The sequence below is a fragment of the Tiliqua scincoides genome, chromosome 7 (genome assembly GCF_035046505.1).
Source record: "Tiliqua scincoides isolate rTilSci1 chromosome 7, rTilSci1.hap2, whole genome shotgun sequence".
Classification (NCBI taxonomy): domain Eukaryota; kingdom Metazoa; phylum Chordata; class Lepidosauria; order Squamata; family Scincidae; genus Tiliqua; species Tiliqua scincoides.
The window spans coordinates 52,118,989-52,144,209 of record NC_089827.1 but is presented as its reverse complement, the minus strand read 5'-3'; the positions used below and the strand labels follow the sequence as shown (position 1 = coordinate 52,144,209).

General features: G+C 42.6%; 2 protein-coding genes across 4 annotated transcripts in view; one reads left to right on the top strand and one right to left on the bottom strand.

Moving 5' to 3' along the window:
• The window catches only part of SYN3 (synapsin III), a 195,992-nt gene that overhangs the window by 43,357 nt on the left and 127,414 nt on the right, over positions 1-25,221 (top strand). The window lies entirely within an intron of this gene.
• Positions 1,460-25,221, bottom strand: part of TIMP3 (TIMP metallopeptidase inhibitor 3) — a 60,294-nt gene continuing 36,532 nt past the window's right edge. The window contains exons 2-5 of the mRNA XM_066634325.1: positions 13,936-14,018; positions 7,931-8,042; positions 7,191-7,312; positions 1,460-6,191 (exon numbers count right to left, since the gene is read on the bottom strand). Coding sequence (XP_066490422.1) covers positions 5,994-6,191; positions 7,191-7,312; positions 7,931-8,042; positions 13,936-14,018 — 515 coding nt within the window. The 3' untranslated portion in view covers positions 1,460-5,993. The remainder of the gene's footprint in view (positions 6,192-7,190; positions 7,313-7,930; positions 8,043-13,935; positions 14,019-25,221) is intronic.

Here is a 25,221-nt window from a genome sequence, read left to right as displayed (position 1 = left end):
TGTTTACAGACATTGCATGCACAAACACAGATACAGGGACTGTGAGTCATGACAGACCCATCCCCAGTGTGGTTCTAGGGAGAGAGAAAAAAGGAGCCAGGGCCTGGATGTAACTGAAATGCAAACAAGCTTTAGTGAAGGGATTATTTACAATACAAGGGAAGCCAAGAAAGCATATAAAATAACATAGCAGCAATAACAGAAACCAATTAGCAGAACTGGCTCTGCTCTGAATACTAGGAGAAGGGAAAGCACAGCATCTGCAGAGGAATTAGCAAGAGGCCTTGTTGTTTTGACCCAGCACATATGCAGTGTGCTGGATTTCTCAGGACTCCAAGGGGTTCTCAGATATAACGGGCTCTAGGACAAGCAGGTGAAATTCTAGAGGAAATCTATGGATAGGCACAGAGAAATGGGATTGGTCAAAAATATGGAGGTGCAGCTGCAGTTTGGCTGCTTTAATGGAGAGGGGGGAGAAAGGCCAGCATTAGTTATCTGACAAGCAGCCTGCTAACCCAAACTTGCAGATGGGGAATTTACTCCCAGCCATCTGGCACTCTTGACCAATACTTCAGATTTCTGAGGAGGCTGGAACAGATCCACATATAAAAGGGGCCTAGGAGTTAAATCAAAAATGAAATTTAAAAGTTTTGGAGTCATTGCCTGATCAGTCAAGAGGACCAAATCTGACGGAGTTTGAAGGCAGACCTCTGAGCCTATGACCTAAAACTGATAAAAATCAGGCTTCAAGGTAAAAAGACAGAGAGGAGTAACTTCCCCACCACATTTTTCACTGCATATGGGAGAGAAAGATGAAGGGAGCCAAAGGCCGCAATTTAACTGTCCCAGGTTTCTTGGAGATAGTGACTAGGCAAAGGAGGGCTGGCAATCTCCAAGCTCCATGCCAAGTTGCCAGGAAGTCTCAGCCAAAAGCTAAGAGGAGAACCCAAGGTGGGGCATCCAGATCTTAGACCAAGTGGGCACCTGAAATACAGTACTTGTGATTGTAGTGACTTATTGGGGAAGAAAGGCACTGCAGGCAGTTTTGTTCAGCTTCCAGGTTGTATTGATTGAATATAGGTAGCAAACTACCTGGTTAGTTTGACCAGGAAGGCTGTACTGGGCTGGGCTTCCCCATTCACTGAGGTAAGGCTAGCAAAAAACTTCTGTATCCACTGAGGCAGAGATTTCTGGATGCAGATTCTGGCCTTTTGACCATTTCATTTACATGTTTCCAAAATGCAGCAAGATTGGCCTCAGAAGTAAAGGTGGCTGGGCAGCACTTGCAATTTTATTTACATTTACTTAGGGGTAAGCAAGTTCTACTGAAATCTTATTTCTTAGTAAACATGGATAGGACAGAATTGTAAGAAAGAATCCTGTCATTTAGCATTCTGTTTCCAGCTGACAGATAGCAAGTCAGGTGGCTCTAAAGTAAATCAAGGCAGAAAAACAGTGCCAGTGATAGAAATAAAACACTTTATTGTTTTAGAATAAAAGGACACTATAAAAGTGAACATTATTACCTTAAAAGACAATATACATTCAATGAATATAAAATTTATAAATAACAAACAAGGAGGAAAACTGTAAACAGTGCTACAAAACTTGGCAAAAAGTACATTACTTCTGGGGAGGATTTTTCTCCCAGACTGAGTTGCTCTCCACTCTTGAATTTCCATAACCATTAGGGATGTTAATGCAGAAAACAGATTAAGGCTGCAATCCTAGGCCCACTTTCTTGAGAGTAAATTCCATTGAATTCAGTGAGGCGCCCTTCTGAGAAAACAGGCCTAGAATTAGCTTTCTTTGAACTGAATGGGCTTGTACAGGCCTATATCCCAGGACATTAGCAATCAGTGGAAGGACCCTAATTGACTTCAACAGGCTTGGCTCAGCCCCAAATGCCAAGTGCAAAGCTAAGCTGGGCAGCAGTGATACTGACAGCCAGTGTGGTGGACAGCGGGTTGCACTTCTGCCAGGCTTACCTAGTTCAGGGCCCACTCCTGTCATGGTAAGCTATAAAGCAGGGATGATGGCACAAGTTGTTGTGGGAGGGAATGAAGTCAAGCTTAGAAAGCACTTTACAACTTTTTAAAGAAAATGATTAGAATATGAAGAACTTGGAGGTCTCACAAAAGAAATGTATTTTTTGCTTGGTTCTTCCCCCTCACTCTTTTCTCTCCTTTTTGATTTTTTTTAAGCCTCTAATGACAGTTTCTTTATTCACTAGGTTGAAAGGTTACTTTCCTCTGCCCATGCCTGTTTAGCTGTCTTGCATGCCTCCAAATAACTCTTCCCTCCTTCTGCAATGTAAAATGGAAATCTGTGTACAAAAGATAAATAGCCTTGGTGGATGGATGGCCTATTCATGTTTTGTTTCCTACAAAGCACAGAGATATATGATAGCCTGTACAAGAACTGCATCTTCTTAGTGATTAAAGAGATTTCCATTGTGACTTGATTGCAATACTGTAGGGTGTTAGTTATGATTGTAATATTTAACAGTCAGTGAAAGCAAAAATCCACAGAGCTGTCATTCAGTGGAAACACAGATTAAAAGCACAGTCAGCAAGAGGCCTGCTTCCTCTTCTCACCTTTCAAGACTTGAAATCAGGCCAGGTTTATCTTCAGCAGCAAGACTCCACAAGTCGATAACCTGCAGTGTAATAATTGCTGCTGGAGATGCTGAGTTTTTTTTGTCCCCAGTTCTCATCACCGGATTCATTGAATCTATCCTACTGCTACATAAGCTAGACTTGTTAACATCCATTCCAAAAGGGTGGTGATTGGGTGGTGAGGATTGGCTCAAATTCCAGTTTAATTTTAAGTGAAGCTGAAGGGATTTATTAACTTGCAAGGTTTGGTTTATAAATTTTATTGGCAAGTATGTACAGGCCTTGATAACTTGTTTCCTACTGGGTGTTAAAGAAAGTTGTGGTCCACGCACCTGCGGTCCACAAACCATTTCCTGTAGGGCACATGTGCACAGATGTTTTGAAGGGTTCAGAGAAGTATTGATAAACTTCCAATATGCACTGGTTTAATGCAGTGAAGGACCCCATTATGGACCACTCCCATGCATGACCTTGGCCATTCAAACAAGGGGTCCTTGTTATCTGCACTTGCTGTGCGGCATTCCACTCTCAAAGTGAGGAGACAGGTAGTTTTTCCTTTAAGAAATATTGTTCACACTTGTGGTTCAGCACTAAAGTGGATGTGCCTCTAAACTTGATTTCAGTTAGATTAGGAGTCCTTGGTTGCAGTTGGATTAAGAGTCAATAGTATCAGAGTCACAGCAGTAGATCGTCTGACTCTTTTAAAGTATTGGTTCATGAGCCTTTCTATCATCAATGGTCTGTGAAATCTCCTTAATAATGGTTCTGGAAAGAAGTATGCTTAAAAGGTGAGATGCTCTCCCTAGCAATCAGTACAAAAATTGGGCACACTGCAACCATGGGACTCTAAAATTTAACATTGTCTCTCAGGCCCTGCTATGAATGTGCTGTCATAGCACATGCAATTTTGAGATCAAGCTGATCTGCACAAACGAAAGATCTTCTGATTTCATCAGATGCATAATGCTTCAGGTTGGAGATTGTATGACTGAATGGTCCCCATATTAAAAATCACTTAAGACATATAGAATGGCAAAAGGGGTTCTAATTTGGTTGTCTCTCTTGATATACCAATTTTCCATGCTCAAGTTTTTTTTCTTCATGAGATACCATTCAAACACATGACCCCCATCTCCAGTTTGAAGCGATAGAGTGAGGAATAATGTTGTCATATGTTCTTCTGTATTACCAGATGGGCTTCTGCTCAAAATCCTATTAACTCTAATGGGACTTCAGTGCTTCAAGGTACAGGATTGAAGTCCTGAACCCAGCTAAGCAATCTCTTGAAAGTGTGGGAACTCCAGTGTAGACATGGAGCTCCTCTGGCCACAAGGGCTAATTCAATCATTTCAATAGAGAAGGCAGCTGTGTCATGCTTATTTCTATCACAGGGCAATTTCCAGCCTATGACAGCTCTGTTTCCTACACGGAATGAACTGAAGAGATATATAGCAATGTAAGATAAATAATAATAAAAAGGAAGCAAAACTTGTGTTAAGTGTCATCCCCCTCCAAAACCTCAGTAAAATATACAGTTGCCCATCCCATCAGAAACCCTGCTCCTTGACAACATTAAAATGTAAAATACTTTTATTTTATTAGACATTTTTATATTATAGTTTTTCATAATAAAAATGATCAAATCATCAAATCCACAGTGAAGATGGGGCAGCCCCCTCCTTTAGCCCTATTGCCAGAGGGCACAGTGAGCCCATGAAGACAGGTCTGCTTAAACCACAACTGCAGGAATACAATGCATACACACAGCCCTAAAATGTTCCTGTGGAGAGGTACGACCAAGAACATTAGTGGAGAGTGGGATAGGATGGTGTATTCTCTATCCATCTCACCTGCCTGTTTCTTCTGCTTTCACTGTACATAGTGACCAATTCAGAGGGGGAAAAGTGATCGAGGAGTAATTTTTCTCCTTAATATTCATGAAAACGTAGTCTTATGAAAAGGCTCCCACATGTAAGAGGTCACACATTAGCACACTATAAAAAGTCCTAGAAACGTAACATTTTTTCAGAGTGTCTGGTTAATCTTCAATCTTACCACAAGGGTCACAAGGCCATTTCAGCACATGAATATTAAAGGGAGGAAATGTAGTGACCCTTCAGTCTCTGAAACAGTTGTGTGAACTGGACCTTATTGTAGCTGCGAGGAGAGGGAAGATCATAGGGAATAAAATGGAGATAATTATCACTACCAAAGAATCACTGGAGTTTTAACATCTTTAGAATTAAACAAAAATAAAAAAGGAACTAGTGACTTGGAATGTGAAGATTGCTCCTTTGAAATAAAAGAATGAAACCTTTCAATTGCAAATAGCTTGAAACAGTTCCATGTCCTGTCAAAAATAGCTTATGTCACCACTTCTATACCCAGTTCCATTCAGCCAAACAGTATTTTGGGAGCTGACTTCTTTATGTTAACAAACAGCCTTCATTTTCTAATTTTTTCCCTTTCTTCCAATGCCCCCCCTTCCCTTATATCCCTCTCCAAGCATCTCTGCATGAGGTTGTTTTTTCTGTTTTGTTTTTAGAATTGTGTTGACATGTTTGCATCCACTTGGGTTTTTACAGATGTTGAAAAGTCAGCTTTGCAGCCAAGGCAAGACCACAAAAATGCCAAGAACTGATTGGGTTCTGAACAGATTTTCTCTGCCCTGTATTTGCAATTAGAACAGCCATTAATTGCTGTTGATTTTTAAAAGCTGTTGTTCATGCTCTGTACAAATTCAGAATTGCCATGAATTTGCATCTGGAAAATGGACAGCCACTTTGTGTTGCCATTAATACACCTGGCAGCTGGTTTGCCCCACTACTCCATCCAGGACAAACGCCGTAACTTTCTTTCCTTCCCTCGGGCAGAATACTTCGATTTGCTCACATTATTAATCCTAACTGGTTGAATTTTAAAAGTTTTATCTACATAACCTTTGAGGACTGAATGTGTGAGAGTAGAAGCAATGTATGGAGCAAAGTGGAGGGTGAAATTGTGATACAATACCCAACCGAGAAATTTTTGAGATTTTTGTTTTCCTACAAAAATATAGATTATATTGCTATATAGATAGTGATATATAACTTAGAGCAAAGGTGCCCTTATTTATCTGGTGTGCAAACAAGTTTGCAGACAAACACTTTCGGACCAAAATGGGTGATAACAAAAACTTCTTAAAAAGTGATTTAGAACAAACAAACAAAATCAGTTAAGACAGCATTGATTTAAAAAAAAAAGTTCGAAGTGCTAGAATTTGCAAAAAAAACAGGCACTAATATCATGGTTGTCATCATGATCTGATATGAGTTAGTGTCCCAAGAATGCTCAGCCACATGGGAGGGAAGGAAAATGAAAGAAAGGACTGGGTGTTCATGGGTCTGTGGCATTGATGATGGTTTTATCAGGAGGCACCCATCCTCTGTTCCAGCTGCAGTAGCCTTCCTTTTGCTTGATGCAGGCATAATGCTTTGACTGGTACCCTGACTGGCCGAAGCTGGAGAGCATGTCTGTCCACAGACACTCGTTCTTGGAGGTCACAAAGCAGGGAAGGTAGTAGCAAGGCTTAATCTGCAGTTACAAAAAGAAGACAATTCAGGAGGTAGCTTCAACCATCTAAGAAGAATCTGGTATTGACTGGAATTTTCTCTCTGAACAATTAAATGCTGTGCCAGCTTCTACTCTGAAAGTTTCTGAAAAGTAGCAGACCTTACTGTATGATAGATAGATAGTTCAACAAAATTCTGGGGATGACATCTCCCTTATTTGAGACTATACTTCCAATATTTTACAAAGCCAGCTGGTCCAGAAAATATAACTTTCTCACACCCTGTGCTTTATTGAATCTGGCACCTCTGAGCACAAATGGAGAGGTATACCTTGTGACTGGCCACATAGTCTTTGCAGTCCTTTTCAATTTAGCTCTATTTTCTTTCACAGGGGATATAATTCAATAAGTTCCCCTTCTATTGCCTCTCTTGACCCCCTTCCCAGGGCATTCCTGATACATGAAGGCCCCATTCTTATTGTGGCTTTATGCTGCTGGAACTAGCATTTTGTTAATGAAAGGCACTTTATGGCGGCGCAAAAGCTGAGCTACTGTTGCACGCTTCTGGGCCATTGCCACAAAAGGCAAGAGGCGTGGCATGTATGGCAGAGGCTCCAGGAGGCTCCACAGGCACTAGTATGTTGGCAGTGAGGAGGGGGAGGCTCAGGGCATTCCAAGGTGAGGAGAGCAGGGGGCAGGGAATGGGCTGGAGGGAGTGGATCTTGGAGGCAAATGCGCCCACCAGATCCAGTCCCCCATTCTTTGGACTGTCCCAATCCCTCTCTCTCCTTGGACTTATACCAGTGTGGGTAGGAGGAGGAGAACCATAGGTCACCAGGAGGCCTACGCAGCGAGAAGTAAAATATATATTTTACTTAACTCTGGCAGGCTTCCTGATCACCCACCATCATTGGATGCAGTGCGTTTCACCAGCGCACCTGCACCGGCCCCAATGCTGGGGGACAGGATTTGGCAGTAAATTGTTGATAGTTCTAGGAATGATTGCCAGAGACAGTGCATACCTTGCAGCCACAACCCAGGTGGTAACGATGATTCAGTCCTTTGCGCTGGGATAGGGTCAGTCGATCCCACTTCTCATTCAAGTTACACAACCCAGTGTAAACTTTTCCATCATATACTCGGCCTAGAAAAACACAACTGCATATTAGCTATTTATCAACATTGATATAAATGTAAGCCCTAAAACCATTGTGGGGGGGGGCACAGGGGAGCCTCAAACCAATTTTATTCATTTGAACTGGAGGACAGATCAAGGAAAAAATTATGTTATACAAGTACTGAATTTGTCAAGTCAGCATTCAAAGTTTCTCCATATTGAAAATCAAGTTTGTTTTTAATCCTCAGAGTTCAATATGAAAAGGTTCAGGACTAGAACACTGAATTTGAATGCTGAAATGTTAACAATTTCTGGATGTGTACAATATATCTTACCATTCAAATTTAAAAAAAAACTGTCTTTTACTGACTAGCAGACAGTTCTCCTGTCTGTGACTAGTACATAACTTAAGTAGACTTAAGCCATTTCTGTCCAACATTGCATATATGCAACAGGGACCAAATGTGAACACCTGTGGGCCAGGCAAAAATGGGTTAAATGGAGTACCAGTGTTGAAACACATGAAGCTTATCTGTACTTGCAAACTGTATGCACGAGCACTGAGTTGCAGCACCTCTAAAAATACATGTGAAACAAATACAGCCCGCAAGCAAGCTGTGACCAAGAATTCTACTACTTCTTTACCTGTAATCATATACTGGTACTTGTTGACCTCAAGCTTGACCCCACAAAGACTTTCAGAGGCCTCTGTGTAGATGTACTGAACCTGTGGCATCTTGTCAAAACCCCTGTACATCTTTAAAAAGGAAAGAGAGAGAGAAAGAAGACATTTAAATAAAATGTCATGCAACAACAACAACAAAATAGTTGACGGTGGAATTTTAAGTATCTTCTGTTGCAGTATTCAAACTACCTACTCCAGGGTGGTACCCTTTATTTCATTAGAACTAGAATGTAGTAAATTTCCTTAGACTGCAGTCCTAGCAACTTGACAAATGGTTTGTACAGCTTCAAGCATGTCTAACAGACCATTAATGTCAGTGAACAAGTATAGTCTCTTCTTTTTTTATTTTACTGAGCCCCTTCCTCAACTTTCTTAGGACCAAACTAGCCGAGACAAGACTGGTGCATGACTGCATTCTGCCGCTTTTGTGTTTAAAAACATAGTAGCTACAGGGGACTCTGATCCAGACTTGGATCACCATGAAGGGGATTAACCTGTCCCCTCCATGTGATTTTCCCAGAAGTGCCACACATACCCCAACTATTTATTCCAGGTGGAAAAAAATAGGCACAAAATGTCATCTTTGTTTGGACAAACAGCACCTTTAGAAGAGATAATTTTCTTTGGGAAAAAAGAGGAAAAGGATTTATTCCCCTCACTCACATCACGATCCTAATCTAGAGCAGGGTGAGGGGGCTTTTGCTACTATTTTTTAAAAAAAGTTTAAAGAGGTGGAAATTCCATAAGGCATTTCTCATGTCACCTAGTCTGGCCTTAATCACAAGCATCATGTGTTCTCTCATGTTTCCAGATGCCTAGCCCTTACATAGGGGTATAGTTCCCAGGATGATTGGAAGGAAGCAATCATGACAATTCCTTGATATTTGTTAACATAAGAACAGCCCCACTGGATCAGGCCATAGACCCATCTAGTCCAGCTTCCTGTATCTCACAGCAGCCCACCAAATGCCCCAGGGAGCACACCAGATAACAAGAAACCTCATCCTGATGCCCTCCCTTGCATCTGGCATTCTGACATAACCCATTTCTAAAATCAGGAGGTTGCCATACACATCATGGCTTGTACCCCATAATGGATTTTTCCTCCAGAAACTTGTCCAATCCCCTTTTAAAGGCGATAAGATTCTAATGTTCTAATGTAGACATGTTGTAAGATCTTTACTCAAAGACGAGAGACCCTCCCTGCTACTCTGGACAAAGCACTTTGATGCAATCTGTGAAAATACAGAAAGTATCTTGAAAAAAAATCCTGAGTTATTGTTCTTTTTTTTTACTTATAATGCACAGAATATCCTGCAGCTAATATTTATTAGCTCTGAGCACAATCTGGTGGGAGGTTTTCCTATGCAACACCCATTGGAGCAGGACACATTTCACTTGGATTGTGCATTTTATCAGGGCAGAACGTTCAAGAAGACAGTATTGCTGTGACAGTAAACCTTCTGTCACCACAGTCCTATATTTTAGGAAACCCAGTGACAGAGGACAAAGAATTAATGAGCATGGCCTCATGGTGCCTGCTAGGACTGCAAGAGTTCCCGTTGAGTCAGCATTCCAATAAGCAATCCTCCATTCTTGGGGATTACGTGGGACTGTGCAGGAAAAATCCACATACAAATCATGTGGTTCATCTCATTTCACAATGACCTTAAGACTGATGTCATGGGACAGGAATGGTTTTTTCCCACCCTATGAATTTTAGTGGAGGCCAGTTTAACTACCAACTCCTTTCTCTTATGCTATAGAGTTTCCTATCCTCCACCCCAGCTGAGGATAAACTATAAATGTGGGAACGGAGGAGATATACTGTTACTGCTTATGCTATTTGTCTTTTCAGTTTACTAGGTGTATTGACTGATTTCTGTGCTGTAGTGTATAATGTCATTTTGGACACTCCCTAGAATATGTTGTCTTTACATTCCTAAGCAATAACAAAGTATTGGGCTTAGACCATGTCAGAAATATTTTCTTCAGTATATACTGTAATAGCACAAAATCAGAATTGCTGACTATACTATACACTGATAACTATTTTCCAAACCATCCTCTTATTAAAAAAAAGAACAAAAATCAGAACTTTTTAAATTCCGAAAGGGATTTTATTTTATTTATTTCAGGGTTTGTATCCAACTATTTCCCTTCTAAATGAAACTCTCAAAGCAGCTTACAGTATAAAACAAACCTGGAAATAACAATAGAATAATAAAGAAAAATTTTTTAACAGCTACATTAGAATAAAATGCCAGAAGAAGAACAAAAAACCACATATCACTGCAGACAGGCCAAGAGCTTGCCTAAACAAAGAAGTATTCAGGCAGTGGCGAAAGACAAATATCTGGGAGTAGGTAAGGTATTCCACATTCTGGAAACAGCCATAGAGAAGGTCCTTTCCCTGGTTCCCACCACCCAGGCTTGAGAAGACAGGAGAACACGCAAGAGGTACATCCCCCCTCTTGTTCCCAACATTCTATCCCACATGCTGCCTTTGAGCCCAGTGAGCGCTGCCCATCTGGGAAAAATAGCAGCAGGAAGGAGACAATCGGGACCATGGAGGATTCCATGGGATTCAGGGGAAAGGATTCAGCCCCTCACTTCCCTACACCATAGTTCAGTTCTCTCTGTGGCTGCTAGTCACAGTTAAAAAAAAAAAAGGATACTGTACAGAAGTGATAATCATGAGTTTCTTGTAACACGTTGCCTGATCCTAACGCCTACAAAGGTGGTGGATGCTGTTTGCTGTTGTTCACATAAATGCAGACTTCCCAGCTCTAATTATTATCAGCCACCAGTTGCCATAAGCACAAAAATTACAAATGTTCTGATTTTTTTTCTAAAAGCCAATGTAGCCTCACAACTAACAAAAACAAGTTACTCTGGGACTTGAAGCAAAAATTCCACTCCAGGGAAGGAGGTGTGTCAAGCCTGGCTTTGGCAGCAAGTCTGCTTTGTGATAGCTTATGAAACAGGCTTCTCCAGCTCATGGCTTTTATACTTAGCTAGATGATGCCTTATAAAGAGAATTACTGTTATTAGGAGGCAGGCAAGTGGCTGTTTTTCTAAACCGTTACTTTGTCTAATAAGTTTCAGATTTCTACAATCACTGCCAGAGTCTCTCTTTGTTCCTTTTTTTTCTTATAAAGATATTAACTGGTCTTATGACTGAGATGTTGCAGCCAAGAAAAATAAACCAGAGCAGATTTTTTAACATTACATAACAAGAGGTCAATTGGCAAAAGAAAGTCCAGAGCAACAGGTTTAAATGAAATCTGCACATCAGCTGGAAAGCACAGAGAGGACCCTTAGGCTGCAATTCTATACACCAGTGGTCCTCAAACTCTCCGGGAGTCTGAGAAGCACTGGTAAGTCTTGACGGGGATGGGGACTCAGGTGGGGGGGGTGTCCTGCTGGTGTCCCAGCGATCGCAGTTCCACTGGCACCCAAAAGCATTTTAACATGCCGGGGGGGACTGTGCAGCCTCTTGGAGGGTCCTGGAGGCTTGCAGCCCCCTCCTTGAGCCTCCCCTCCACTGCAGTGAGCTCCAATCGACAGTTGGAGCCCACTTCCGGTTTGAGCTCTGGAGCCTGCAAAACCGTAAGTGGGCTCTGACTGCAGATTGCAGCTCACGGCTGAGGAGGGGAAGCTTGCAGAGGGGACTGTGAGCCTCCAGGACCCTCTGGGAGGCTGCACAGTCCCTGCAGGTACATTAAAATGCTCCTGGGTGCCCATGGTGCCGAGATCCTGCTGTTGGGACACCCATTTCTGGGTCACTCCCCTTAAAGGGAAAGTGACCCTTTTAAGTTTCAATGGTGAGTCACAACCAGTTTGAGCACCACTGGTATACACACATTCCTGGGGGTAAATTCCATTGTGTACAATGGAACTTACTTCTGAATAGACATGCATAGGATTGTGTTGCCTGGGAAGGAAGCTGCTCTTTTCTCTGAAAAGTGAGTAGTTCAAACAGCAATCTAATTAACTTTATGTAGATTTTTCAATGCTTTGCTTCATTTCATATGAAAATACAGTAGCATAATTCTAATTGGTGCAATTGCTAACACTCTTAGCTGAGAAACCAAGAGGATCAGGGTTTATTTGTTTAATAATCTTAAACCCATGCTTGATAATATGTGGTGAACAAGTCAGATGACTGTTTTAATGTCTCCATTTCAAACAAAAATCTTGAAAATAAGCAAGAACATTATGAGCTATGATCTAGAGCAGTGGTCCTCAAACTTTTAGTACCAGGACCCACTTTTTAGAATGAGAATCTGTCAGGACCCACCATAACTGATGTCATGACTGGAAGTGACATCAAGCAGGAAGATTTGTAACAATTCTAGGCTGCAATCCTACCCACGCTTACCCAGGATTAAGTCCCATTTACTATTATTGTTAAAAGTATATATATAGTAGCCTGTTAAAACTACAGATCTGTAACATTTTCCCAAATGTAGTTACAAATCATGCTGGCATCAAGTCTAATATACAGTATTAAAAATAAAATATTGAAATGAATAGGGACCCACCTGAAATTGGCTTGCGACCCACCTAGTGGGTCCCAACCCACTGTTTGAGAAAGACTGATCTAGAGACATTCTGAAATGCTGACATGATCACCCACATAAAAAATGGTTATGTGAATTGGTGATGTCAGAGGGGCACCTTGGCCATAGAGGGAAACGGTCTCAAAATGAGTTTGTCACCAGAGCAGTGTTGCATAGAGAGAAATGATACCTCTTCTGTAACCAATGGCCTGAACCGAACAAGCCCCTGTGTGGACGGAACATGTGTTCTGCCAGCATGTGCTGTTGCAAAAGTACCATGAAGCACTTTGCAACAGCGCAAGGCCCAAGCACACCAGTGGGAAGAACGGAGCCCTCTTGCTGGTGCCAGTGGAGCTACACTGGAGAATGTAAGTCTAGGAGAGAGGAAGGGGAGGGCAGGGAGGGGGTTGGGGAAGAGCAGAACAAAGCAGTGACAGGGCAGGCAGATGAGGCCTGCGAGAGGGGCAAGATCGGCGGTACAGATGCAAGCTGTATCCAAACTCCCTTCCTGGACCTGATCCACCTGCACAGATCAATGTGGATTCGCGCCAACGATACCACTAGCACAGGTCTGAGTTGACCTGTTACAGGTGCTGGAGTTTACCCCTTACAAATGTACCCTTACCCCAAGGAGACCTCCAGCAGCCAAAAATCCCCCCACAGGATGCATCATAGTCCATGCCGGAGTTACTGCGTCACCACACGGGGATTTAGGTAAGAAAAATTCCTGTGGCAACTGAAATTCTGTTCTGTAGTACTTGAGAGAATATAGGAAGTTGTTGTTTCATTGGTTTGTTGTGTTTCCAATGACGTTTTGAGAAACTATTTTTCTCACAGTGTACCTCAGGACTGACTCTTATAACTATTGCCATAATAACCCAGACTTGTACAATACAGCTTTGATAACGCTAAACTTTTCCTCATATAAAATTAAGAAGTGCAGTGAGAAAACTATTGTCCTATATTTAATATTAGAACAACTCTTCATGGCTGTAGCTACCATACCTTCCATTATTTTATCTCTAATGACTACCAAATGTAATAGAATCTAGTCCTATCAGCCAGAACACTGTACGCTGCCAACGCTGGCAAAGATGAATGATGGATTAACAAGACAGTGCACACATAGGAGCAAGCAGGCTTTTCTGAGCAGCTGTTCGTGTTTGTTTTATTTTTTGCAATTGTATAGGTTAGCATGCAACCATACGGAGTAAACAAAACTGCTCACATGTGTGAAATGATCCTTGGTTTCAAAGAGTTAAATTGATATGAGAGCACATAGAGTACACATTAATTAGGATAAGAAGCAGTTTCAAGGAGATCAAGATTCCGAAAATGGCATTTCTACTGAAATGTTCCACAGGCTCACTCCAGTATGACAAGATCTTTCTTTTACGCACCTTCATCTGTTTGACGGTGTATCGCATGGTTCCAAAAGGTCCATCTTTCATAAGTTTCTTGCCCACTACTTTGGCTCGAATAACTGTAATAAAAAGAGAAGATAGATAAAGGGTGTGTCAGCAAAGCTGCCTGAGGAACAACATAAGCTTCTGGGGTGGTAGGTGGGGTGATGGTGTTCAGTGTATAATGGTACTTTTGGTACACATGCAGGCTATCAAAACACATTTTGGTTGAAACATAGGAGAGTTTTCAAGTTTAGTTTTTGGAATGATTGCTTTGCTTATTCTTGAGTTTAGAATATCCTCTAAAGAAATTTTCCACCTTAACATATGACTATACTATTCCTGCGGTAGATTTCAGAAACCATAGTGCTAGCAAATGAATATACCGAGATAGGATCACCCAAAATGTCATGGATGTATTTAATAATTTCTTCATTCACATAATATCTTCCCTCAGCAGGTCTTGTTTGCTACCTGGCTTCTCTAAGGCTCACTTACCAGAGAAAGGCAAACTCAGCCCTACTGAATGGATGAGGTGGGCACCTGTTCGCTGCTGGAAAACAAAGAGTACTTCCTCCTCTACAAAAACATTCTCTGGGCCGCCAGTTAGTCTGTGAACTAATGCTCTTACTGAACAAATGACTTTAATTAGAGTTCGCACCTAATTACACCTCAAATGTAACTGTCAGCTCAATCCTATTGGGCTCTAACGCTGGTGGAACAAGCATTCTGCCAGCACTAACTGCCTTACGGCAGTCGCAAAAAACACTCCAACAGTGCCCTGAGGTGCGCACTATCAGAGTGCCATTAGAAAAGCTGTAGCCATGCTGCATGCGGCAGTGGCTCTGTTGGGACCTGTCAACACAGGTATGTCAATGGAAGATCCAGGACGGAGTGGGAGGAAGGCGGAATGGGGCAGGGACAGAATGGATCGGCTCTGGGAAGGGGTGGTTTCAGTGGCAGGTCCCTTCCCAGACCCCTTCCTATGGCCTGGGTCCCTGTGGACCTGCACAGTGCAGTTCTGGGTAGACCCCTCCATGCTGTAGAGGCTAACCCAGAGGAAATGTTCCAGACTGACCTCCCACAGAATGCAGTGTAAGCCGTTTTGGTGTGCCTACATTGGTGAGGGGTGTGTGTAAGATTGGGCCCTGTGAGGCATATTTTGAGGGTCATATTCAGTTAGGATGTCTGAGGAGTTTAATAAGTATCTTTAAGGCTAGTGGCATTTCTGGGGGGGAGGGAGGTTGCACATCCTTTAAATGTTCTTCTGAAAAGGCACATAAGACAACACCACTAAACAGAAATGTACAGTTTAGGCAAGGTAGCCATGAGGAGAGGACTACATTGGAACTTTCATAAAGAGTAAGAAAATGTTTGGGTAATTTTTTCTCTCCTGCTAAGATTCTCCCAAGGTTTTATTGTTCCAAGATTAGCTCAATTGAAATGATCCAGATTTTAATTGTTTAAAAATATTTATCCAAGGGGAGCAGAGAATGCAGTTAAAATTTGCTCTGGCTAGAATGCAAGCTTGTGACCTTTTCTGACAAAAAGGAAATAATTGTGAAGTTTGTTTGCCAAGGAAGATTCACTGCTTTTAGAACTACCTACCACTGAACATCCCACCAACAGTTTCCCAGTGCTATACTGGCCATGAGCAATACAGTATATTTAGACTGAAAAGAAAATGATTAATTTACAGCCCAATCCTTTCCCCTTTCACACTGAAGCATGCAGCCTTGCCATGGAGGCACCACTTCATGCCATGGTAAGAGAGCGATCAGGAGGCCTGCAAGAGGTAAGGAAAAATATTTTCCCTGCATAGGCATCCTGATGGCCTATGAGTTTCCTTGGACCTATGCCAGCTTATAGCTGGCGAGCATCTGAAGAGAAAAAAGGGAGGGACCAAGCAAAAGAGAAAGCACAGGCTGAGCCTCATTATTCACATGGGTTCCGTTTCAAGCACTCATGTGGATGGCAAAAAACGCACTATCGCAAATCAATTTAAGAAACAAAGTTTCTTTGCTCCGGTGATTGAAAAACAGCCTTGCTGACTTTTGCAATGCAAGATAAGAGTCATTAAGAAGACAATCCATCAATCAGTCTCCCCCAAGAGCTTCACTCAGCCCCTCTCTTCACCAATGCAAAGTGATCACCTTTCTTTCACGTGCTCAGGGGCAAGGGAGGGGTCTGCTGGGAGAGAAGGATTGATGGATTGTCAGCCAGCTGCCCTCTTTCTCTCTCTCTCATTAAGGAGGCTATTGTTAAAGGACTGTTCAGTTTTTTAAACTGATTTTAAAGGGATGCATTTTTCCCCTTCTCCAGGAGTCAGCACATTGCTTCTCATTTGCAGTGGCCATTCGTGTTGAGTCAAATCCGTGTATAAAAAATCAGTGTATAAATAGGCTGGGCTTATATAGGATCTTGGCCACTGGGATCCAACCCCCTCTTCCCCAATCTGCTCCCCAAACTACTCTGAAACTCCACTTACCCTCCCCTCCCATGAAATGACCCTGCCATGAAATGCCCCTGTCCTGGCACAGTCCAAGGTCTGTAGCAGCTCAGACTGGCCCAGCAACAGGTGCATGACGTGCCATTGCAGGGCATTTTGCGACAAGAAAACAGTTGTTCCATTGTTGCAAACACCTGTAGGATACACCTGTTATTTTAGCAACATTTATTGAGTAGCGGCCTAATCTCTTGGGCTCCTTCCACTGACAAATAAGTGTTCTGTCAGTGGAAGATCCACTCTATCACTGCTGCTGTTGCATGCCACTGTAGCACCCAGCCACCACTGAAGGAGTGGTGTTGGCATGGGGGGTGGGCTGTGGGCAGGAGGGGGAGAATTGGGTCAGGGATTAGGGCATCCAGGAGGCAAATTAGGGGAGAGCAAGGGGACATTTATAAGCAGCAATTGCACTGCTGATATCTAAGCCCCCTGCCCAACCTCACCATGCCCCCTCAGGTCCACTCAGATTTCCACCAGCCAAAGAAGTGGCAGAGATCCAAATAGACCCATTGTGAACCATGGTGTGGTAAGGTTTTTGTTTACATCACTCCATCGTCCCCGGCTGGCAAGATGCAGTGGATGCTGCATTGGCACCACTGTGCCCTGCAGCAGGCCAGCCAAGAATAGGATTGGACCATAGGAGAGCATTTGCTTATTAGATTATCAATATATTAAACAAAGAAGCTTTAAGATGCTGTTGTCTCAGTATGCCTCAATAAGCAATATGCTTGCTTATTCTTTCCAACTTAAAGAATGAGTTTGCCACAACATCTAGAGATTTAGGTATGGAGATTTTATATTGTGCTTCTGCCTCCCACCAGCAATGGCAGAAAGTGTTTGTGCCTGTGTGTACTGTGTTGTTTAACACATGATAGATTTTGTTGCATTTTCATTTGGGTGGTGTGCGGATAGTGCAATCTACACCCACCATAGAAATTGCACAATGTATCATCACATACTTTGGGGAAACTTCAATCCCCTAGAACCCTAATTACTACTGTTTCAAGTATCCAATGCTGCAGTTCTTAAACTTTTTAGCATTACGACCCACCTTGTCTTCCACGGTGGATCACAACCCAATGCTCAATATTGCACAGCAAAGCTTTCCTAGGAGTCTCCAGAGGCTGCTTGCGGGTTGTGCCAGGCCCATAACCCTCTCCATTGGCCTCTGTGGGCCCCAGAATGCCCATGAAAGCAAACCAAAAGTAAATTGGAAGTTGCAGGCGCAAAACAGAAGTAAATCAGAAATTGTTTCTGGTTGCTTCCTCAAGGGATTCTGAGATCCACGGAGGCCAATGGAGTGGGTTGTGGGCCTGGCACAAACCAGAAACATTCTCCAGAGGTTCCTAGGAATGGTTTTGTGGTGCAACACTGTGCATCATGTCATGACTTACCAGGTCATCAGGTCATGAGACACCAATGAGTTGTGACCCATGGTTTGGGAAAAACTCATCCAGTGAATACTGCTATCAGTGGACAATTCCTCAAAAGCTCATACAGTGTGTTCCTTAAAGGAGTGTCCAAGGTCACCAAAGCAGGCTGTGGTTTTCACAGGAATGAACTGGTCACCCTATCACCATTCTACCTGCTGTTCCCAGCATTGTGCTTGGTAATGTGGTAACAGCAGGTTCCATCCATATCTAATTATCCTGCAGCATGTCTTATCAATCCAGGGTGCTGACTGCTTGGGCACAAGCCAGTCCCACTGCAACTGTTGGAGCTGGCTTCCCATTTTAGACTGCTTTGTACTGGGGGTCTCTCAATGCTGTTGTGGATGGCACAGTATCCTGGTATTTTCTCAGATCTTCAACTTTGTTTTCTAAGTAGCAACAGGGATTCTCATGCCAAAAGCAGGACTAATAGAGAGAAAGAAATGAATTAAAAACAGTATCTTCTTATATTATCCAGAGTATTTGGAGAATTTATGTCTCTTCTTCGTTTCAAGTGCCAGGCACAATATAGAACAGGCCTTCTGTTTTGTTAAAAATTGCAAAGAAGGGAAAAACTTCTGCAGGGACAGTGACCTGGGGTTCATGGGGCAAAAGAAGTTGTGCATGCCAAAAATTTTCCTTCTGCCGCATGTTAAGCAGCAGAAAAAGCACAGAAGTGCTTTTTCATATGAAAGTAAGGAAGCCTATTTAAAACATGCACGAACACACATACATCATTGTAATATATAGTGCTTTTAAAAACTCTGAATACAAAAAAGCACCAATGTAGGTGAAATCAAATTAAAGAGTCCCTGATTAAATAAGGGACTGCTTTGTTTGTTTCTGCTTCTTTTCTGGGTAAGTGGCAGAATAAATAGTAGAATGGTGTGTAGGTGATGTTAGCATGGGGCATAACTGAATAATTTTATCAAACTTTTATTAGTACTAGTTACCTAGTGATGCTGAACTGTTGGTGGCACATAACAGCATGAAGGAACAAGGCCTTTTATTTGCACTCTGATAGTAAATGCTTAAGGGTAGTGTCTCATATGGAGCTGGCTGGCACTGTCTCACCTACCAGAAATAGAAAATTGTATGAGGAATGGCCATGATAGTTGCTGGTTTTGAAGGCCACAGCCAAAGTGCATCTTCAGACTGTGGCTGGAAATGGTTAAAACTGGAATCCACAAACCACTTAATCCAGAGTTCCATTGATGTCAGCGGAACTATTCTTAACTGAGTGGTTAGTGGGAAATGACTGCCTTGCATTTACACATGGTATTTAAACACCAAAAATACTTTATTATTTGAAACTTTTTGCAATTTTTTAGCAGATAGCTGTGGACATGTTGGCACCATTTTCCTTGGTAAACTAATCACCTGTTGTTTTGGAAATATTCCAAGCACTCTCCCTCATTCACACAAAGCAACCTTGAGAAGTGTGGCACTGCCAGTTTCTCTGCCAATGGATATAAACGTATACAAAATGGTCCTCCAAACTCCATTTTTATATCTTGTACCATGGCAACAAGAGGTGCAGCTGTAATACGTTTGCACAGCTTTTGAGTCTTTCTGTATAGTCAACAATTTATGTAAATACAGGTCTTTAAGTAATTTACACCACAACCCTAAGACTTGTGGTCTGAACATGAATGTGCTTAAGGGCAGATCTGCATAGCTTGTGACCCACCAGCCATGTGGGATGGGTCTAGGGCAGTGGTTCTCACCCTTTTTAGCCCGGGACCCACTTCTGAGAATGACAATCTGTCTGGGACCCACCAGAAGTGATGTCAGCAACCTGGAAGTGATGTCATAGCCAGAAATGACATCATCAAACAGGAAGTGCCATCACTGTGATGTCAGAGCCGGAAGTGATGTCATCAAGCAAGAAGTTCTTTTCTAGAAACTCAAACTGTAAATGACAAGAGACAGTATTCCAGCTCAGAAGCTTCTTCCAATTCTCCCTGCCCTCGCTACCATTGCTATCAAGCAAAAAATAAAACATCTGGAACAAAATATTTGTGTATTTATTTACTACTGTTTTTATTTGTCTTTATTTACAAAATCTCAAGCTACTTCTTGTATTGCACTTGAAACTAACAAACATTGATGTGGTTATTGATACTGTGCTCAGCACTAGCCAGAAACAAGTGCACCTTACTCATGCACTTCAAAACAAGAAGTAGCTTGAGCTTTTGTAAATAAAGGAAATAAAAACAGTAGTTATCCCCCTCAGAAGAAAGATAAGCAGGGACGCTTCCCCTTATCTCCCCCAAGCCTAAGCACATCTACTCAGAATTGACTCCCATTATTGGCAATGGGGCTTACTCCCAGGTAAGAGTAGACAGAATTGCAGCCTAAGAGAGAAGTAAGAAGAGGGGAGGGGTGCACATCAGAGAAGCAGCTAGGGGAGCAGCATTCTCCCTGGGTGCTCCCCCCCCCCACAAGCCAGGCTTGCTCTTCCTCCTCCCCCACGTCCTGGGTGCTCTCTTGGCAGCCAGGCAACCAGGGATCCCCCCTCACCCCAGCAAAGATATAAAGAGAGGACGTACTAGCCAGGGCAGGAAAGGATCGTGGCTTCCAGGCGATTTCAGAAAGGGAGAGAGGTTGTGATGCAGAGGACAAGAACAGCAGTGGGGTGGCGGCGGCGGCAATGCTGCTTTCAAGGCAGGCTCACAAGAGGGGAGATCGCACGGGTCTGCCTCTATTCACCCAAGCCCTGTGTTCAGGTCTCCGCCTACACTCTCCAGCCCAGTCCAGCTGCAGGGGGGGGAGCCGCTATGTCTTGCAACCCCAACGCAGCCCGTCCCATCAAGGCAGCCAAGCTGACAAAGGTTGGTGGGGAGAAGCCTGGCTGGCTTGTCCACATAATTCTTTGCCTTCAATCCAAGCCTGCACTCCGCGACTGGCCCCCCTGAGGGAAGTCTCCAAGTGCAGAGGGAGGTCCAGCTGGAAGGCAGCAGCACACATTCTGGAGAAAAGCAGCACACTGCTTTCTTTGCACATGTGCAAGCCGCTCTTAATTACATCTCAGTGCTGGGAAGCTTAAAATGGCAACACCCAGGCTTTGCCCACTTCCAAAATGGTGCCACCTAGGTCTTTTGCCATTTTCCAAGATGGCTGCCACCAGCTTCTCGCGACCCACCGGAAATCGGATCACAACCCACCAAGTGGGTCCCAACCCACAGTTCGAGAACCACTGGTCTAGGGAATAGTTTCTTTTCTAGAAAGGATTTTCATCAGAGAAAGCATACTTAATCAAATATAAAATCTGATCCTCCAAATTCTATCAGTTGAGTTTTCAATCCACAGTGTGTTTTCTGCCAAAATTCAGTTAGCCAGAATTACCTTAAGGAAAGATAAAGGTTCCTAAAAGCTGTTAACTGCATGCTAAGCAGCAGAAAAACGCCTCGAATACTCTCCTTAACTCTCTCCCTTTCCCTGGAGTCCTATTACAGACCTACTATTACCGATGGGAAATTTTATCCCACACAAGTGGACACCAAAATAGCAGAATATTTTTAAACCGCAGCCACTTTGAAGTGGTGCCTATGAAAACACTCAGTGAAGAATGTTGCGGAGTACTTTGGGGTTTTGGGTTGAGTCATTTTGTGGGATCAGAGCAGCTGGCAAGGTCTCACGAATGATTTGTAATTATTTATGTAATATTAATTTGGATAGGCATATAAATCTCTGATAAGATAACCATGGCAGCTGAGCCATGGTCCAAAAACAACAGGCCAGCTCTTAAATAACTGATTGTCATTGAAGTCTATCGCTTCAGTTATTTACATTTCAAAAACTGCAAATTTTCCATAGGCTTGCACATATAAAAAAAAGGAAGCATTTTATTTCGATTTGGGAATTAACAGTTTTTCAGAAACCTTTTGGGCTGACTGTCTGGGTCAGCTCTCCTGAGAGAGATTTAAAGCATGGATGCCAAAAGAACTGAAGCATGTGTACTATATATCTTTGCAGTCCTGCTTGCTGTTTTGAAATAGTGGATAAATATAGTGATTAGGAATAGTACACCTAATAGCTTAGTCCTTGCATCCGATCTTGTGAAGTGGATCCTGCAAGAACAACCAAAACATGCTAAGTCTTTCCTATGCACATATGCTGCAGGTGAGCAGAGACAACATCTCCACCATTGAACATTTTAGGGTCTGACAAAAATGCTTTTATTTTTTATTTTGGCTTACAGTCTGACAGTCCCTGGTGCTCGAGTAACAGTATTTCCATGTAAACATGAATTCTTATCCATGAAGGACTCCTGTCCAAATAAACTGAAAAAGCAAAATCAGAAACTGGTATAGGGCCAAGCAGCTGTCATCTTGTAGTGACAACATTTGCTGGCCACCTGCAGGCAGCTACTGTAGGGGCAGCTGGCTCCATGTGACCACTGTGGATGCCAAAGGAGTCAGTCCCAGTTGCAGCCAAAGTAGGCATACCATGATGGTAGTGATTCCCCATAAGGTTGTCCCCTTTTTCTGGTAGAACTGTTATGCCTTTAACAGCTGTTTGGCAGGAAGGAATTCAACAGGTTTTTTCAGCAAAGAATGGCAGGAATAATTAGAATAGATTAGTTACTGCTTGTCATGCTGTTCCAGAAAAAAAAAAAAAAACTCATCACAGGATAGCTGAAGAACAGGCACTATAGGTGCTGGCTGAAAGAAGGCAATGCGGTTATCCTGTCTCTGCCAGGTCTGTGTCCTTGGCCTTCCTCCTCTTCACAATTAATCTTTAGAAGGGTCATATAGGCAAGGGAACAAGTAACATACCATGACCTAGGAAGTTACAAAAGCACTTTTATATTGCTCTTTCTGGCTGTTCCTTAGCCTTTCCCTTAGTATTTGAGTATTCTCTTGCCTTCCAAGGGAACTGCCTTCAAGAATATTACAGAACCAACACATAAAGAACTAGAACTAGCTGTGGAGATGAAGTTTTCAATCTTTATATATACAGAGAGACATACACACACAAAGAATGACCCAAAATCAACCCACAATGGGAGGCAGAAATTACATTCAGATAGCAGTTTTCCCATTGGAATTAGTTGTCTTATCCATTCCCTGTGGAGTGTAATCTTGCCATGCCTCTTGCTTTTTAGGTGCAATTTAGATTTTAGACACGAAGAAACTGGCCCTTAGCACTGAGTTGATTTCATGGCTATGTGGAAATTGCAAAGGGGAATTCCACTTGCAAGGTTGAGCAGGAGACCAAGCCAGGATATGAGAGAAGCAGAATGATGTGCAGTGACGCTTAATATCATTTGCACAGCTGGGAGGTGGATGAATTCTTCAAGTGACAAGGATTCTTTTGTTCAAAGTTGAACAGATAATGTCTTTAGTTGTCAGTAAGATTAATGGCCCAGTCCTACATACATGCACTGGCAGGGTTAAGAGCTGTGTACTTTCCAGACACAGAATGCCACTTCTGCAGAGAAGGTGTAAGCTAAAACATCTAACACAGGATGCTCACACAACACGGTTTTAAAAGCCAACTTAAAAAAGGTTACTGTTGGGCAACGTTTTTTGAATCACTGAAGGTCATACAGAAAGAAACCTTTGAAAATCCAATTGGCCATTCACAAAAAAATGAGTTTAAGACATTGCTGAGAACATCATCCATCATGACGATAATTCTGATACGTTGTCTTACGATTTGTCAGATGGCAATCATATGCATGTGTATTAAGGCTCACTAGACAGTTTCCTATATTGTCCAGTGGGAAGTATGGGAGATGTCATGGGAAAATGCAAGCACACCTTTTCCTTACGCATTGCTGAAATGCAAGAAACCAGGCTTGCAGACCATATAGACCCCACTGGTTTTTTGCAAGTAGGCCAAGAACTCATGCCAAGTGAACTGAATAGATGAGAAGTATTGAAATGGGGATCCCAGTTACCAAAAGGAGAGCTGTCTCTTTGATGGGAGCACCCTTATTCCACAGAACCCTCTGCTTTGAGAGTGTTACTCCTTGAAGGGCAGAGAAGTCACAGACCTGCTTTGTGCCAGGGATTGTCTTGGGCAGTAACCAGTATTTCAAGAGAGATAACACCCTGCCACTAATAAAACAAAAATACACAAAAATGTGTATGATTCCCCAGTGTTTCAGGAAGCCTTATTTTAATGTGCTACGTATGAGTGGTGGCAAGTTCCTCTTCCCTGGTCTGAAATACATGGTACCAGATACACACTGTAATCTGAAATGTGTAAACATAGTACAGGTGGGGCCTTGGTATCTGTGAGGGATCCATTCTGGTTCTTGCAGCAGTGCAGAGCACAGTAGGATGGATATACACTCTTCCCCCCCCCCCCCACACACACACACACAAACCCTTAACCAAGTTGCTATTGTAGCTATGCTGGAATGTGTGCTGCACTGCAGATTTCAAGGAATAGGCTTGGAGAACTGAGGATAGACTTGCTACCAGTCAGTCACTGTCCACTCTAGAGGAACCACAGAAGCACTATGGTGGTGGAGTACACAAAACTGATCAATATGTCCCTCAGTGCCATATTGCCTTGGAATCCAACAACTCCATCCAAGTAGAATCTGGAAATCCAACATACAACTTAAACAAAATAAATTAATATAGATGTTGCTTTTTTGTAAGCAACCTATTCTAGTCTATTTGGCACTGTCCCCTTCTGCCTGCAAACTGTGGCTGCGTGGACTTGGTCATCAGGACTGGTTAACACTCAAAAGTCAAGAAATGCCAAATGTGTGACACTCTTGCCTACTTTAGAGATTCTGCCCAGTGATTTGTGACCTCACTTTTGTAGCTACAGATTTGTATCAGAGTCTCAGAAAGCCGTGGTGTAAGGACACCTGTTCTTATGTTAATCTAACACAATGTTGAGCTTCCTGGATAGGTTATAATTTTGACATTAATTTTTTGTTTCCTGCTGGATCGTGTATGCATGAAAAGCCTTTGATCAGGCTGCAACTTTCATCTTTACTCGAAGACATTCAGCCTTTTGTTTCACATCCTGTTTCCAGAAGTAACCAGCCAGATACTTCTGGGACACCCACAGACGGAACATGATAGTTGCACCATTCTCACATTATTTGTTCTCCAGCAACTCCTATTCAGAAGGTGCACTGCTTCCGAACCTGGAAGTTCATTTTAGCAAATAGCTGTTCTGGAATCTATATACGTTTCTTTTCCCCAGTCCAAGCCATCTGGCTACCACCATATTTGATAATTATGCATTGTATAAAAAAGTGCTTTCTTATGTCTGTGCTATATCTATTGCCAACCAGTTTCACTGATGACCCCAAGTTATCCACTTTCTCCTGTTTTGTCCCTTTGTAAGTCTTTTTTACAATGCTTAACTAAC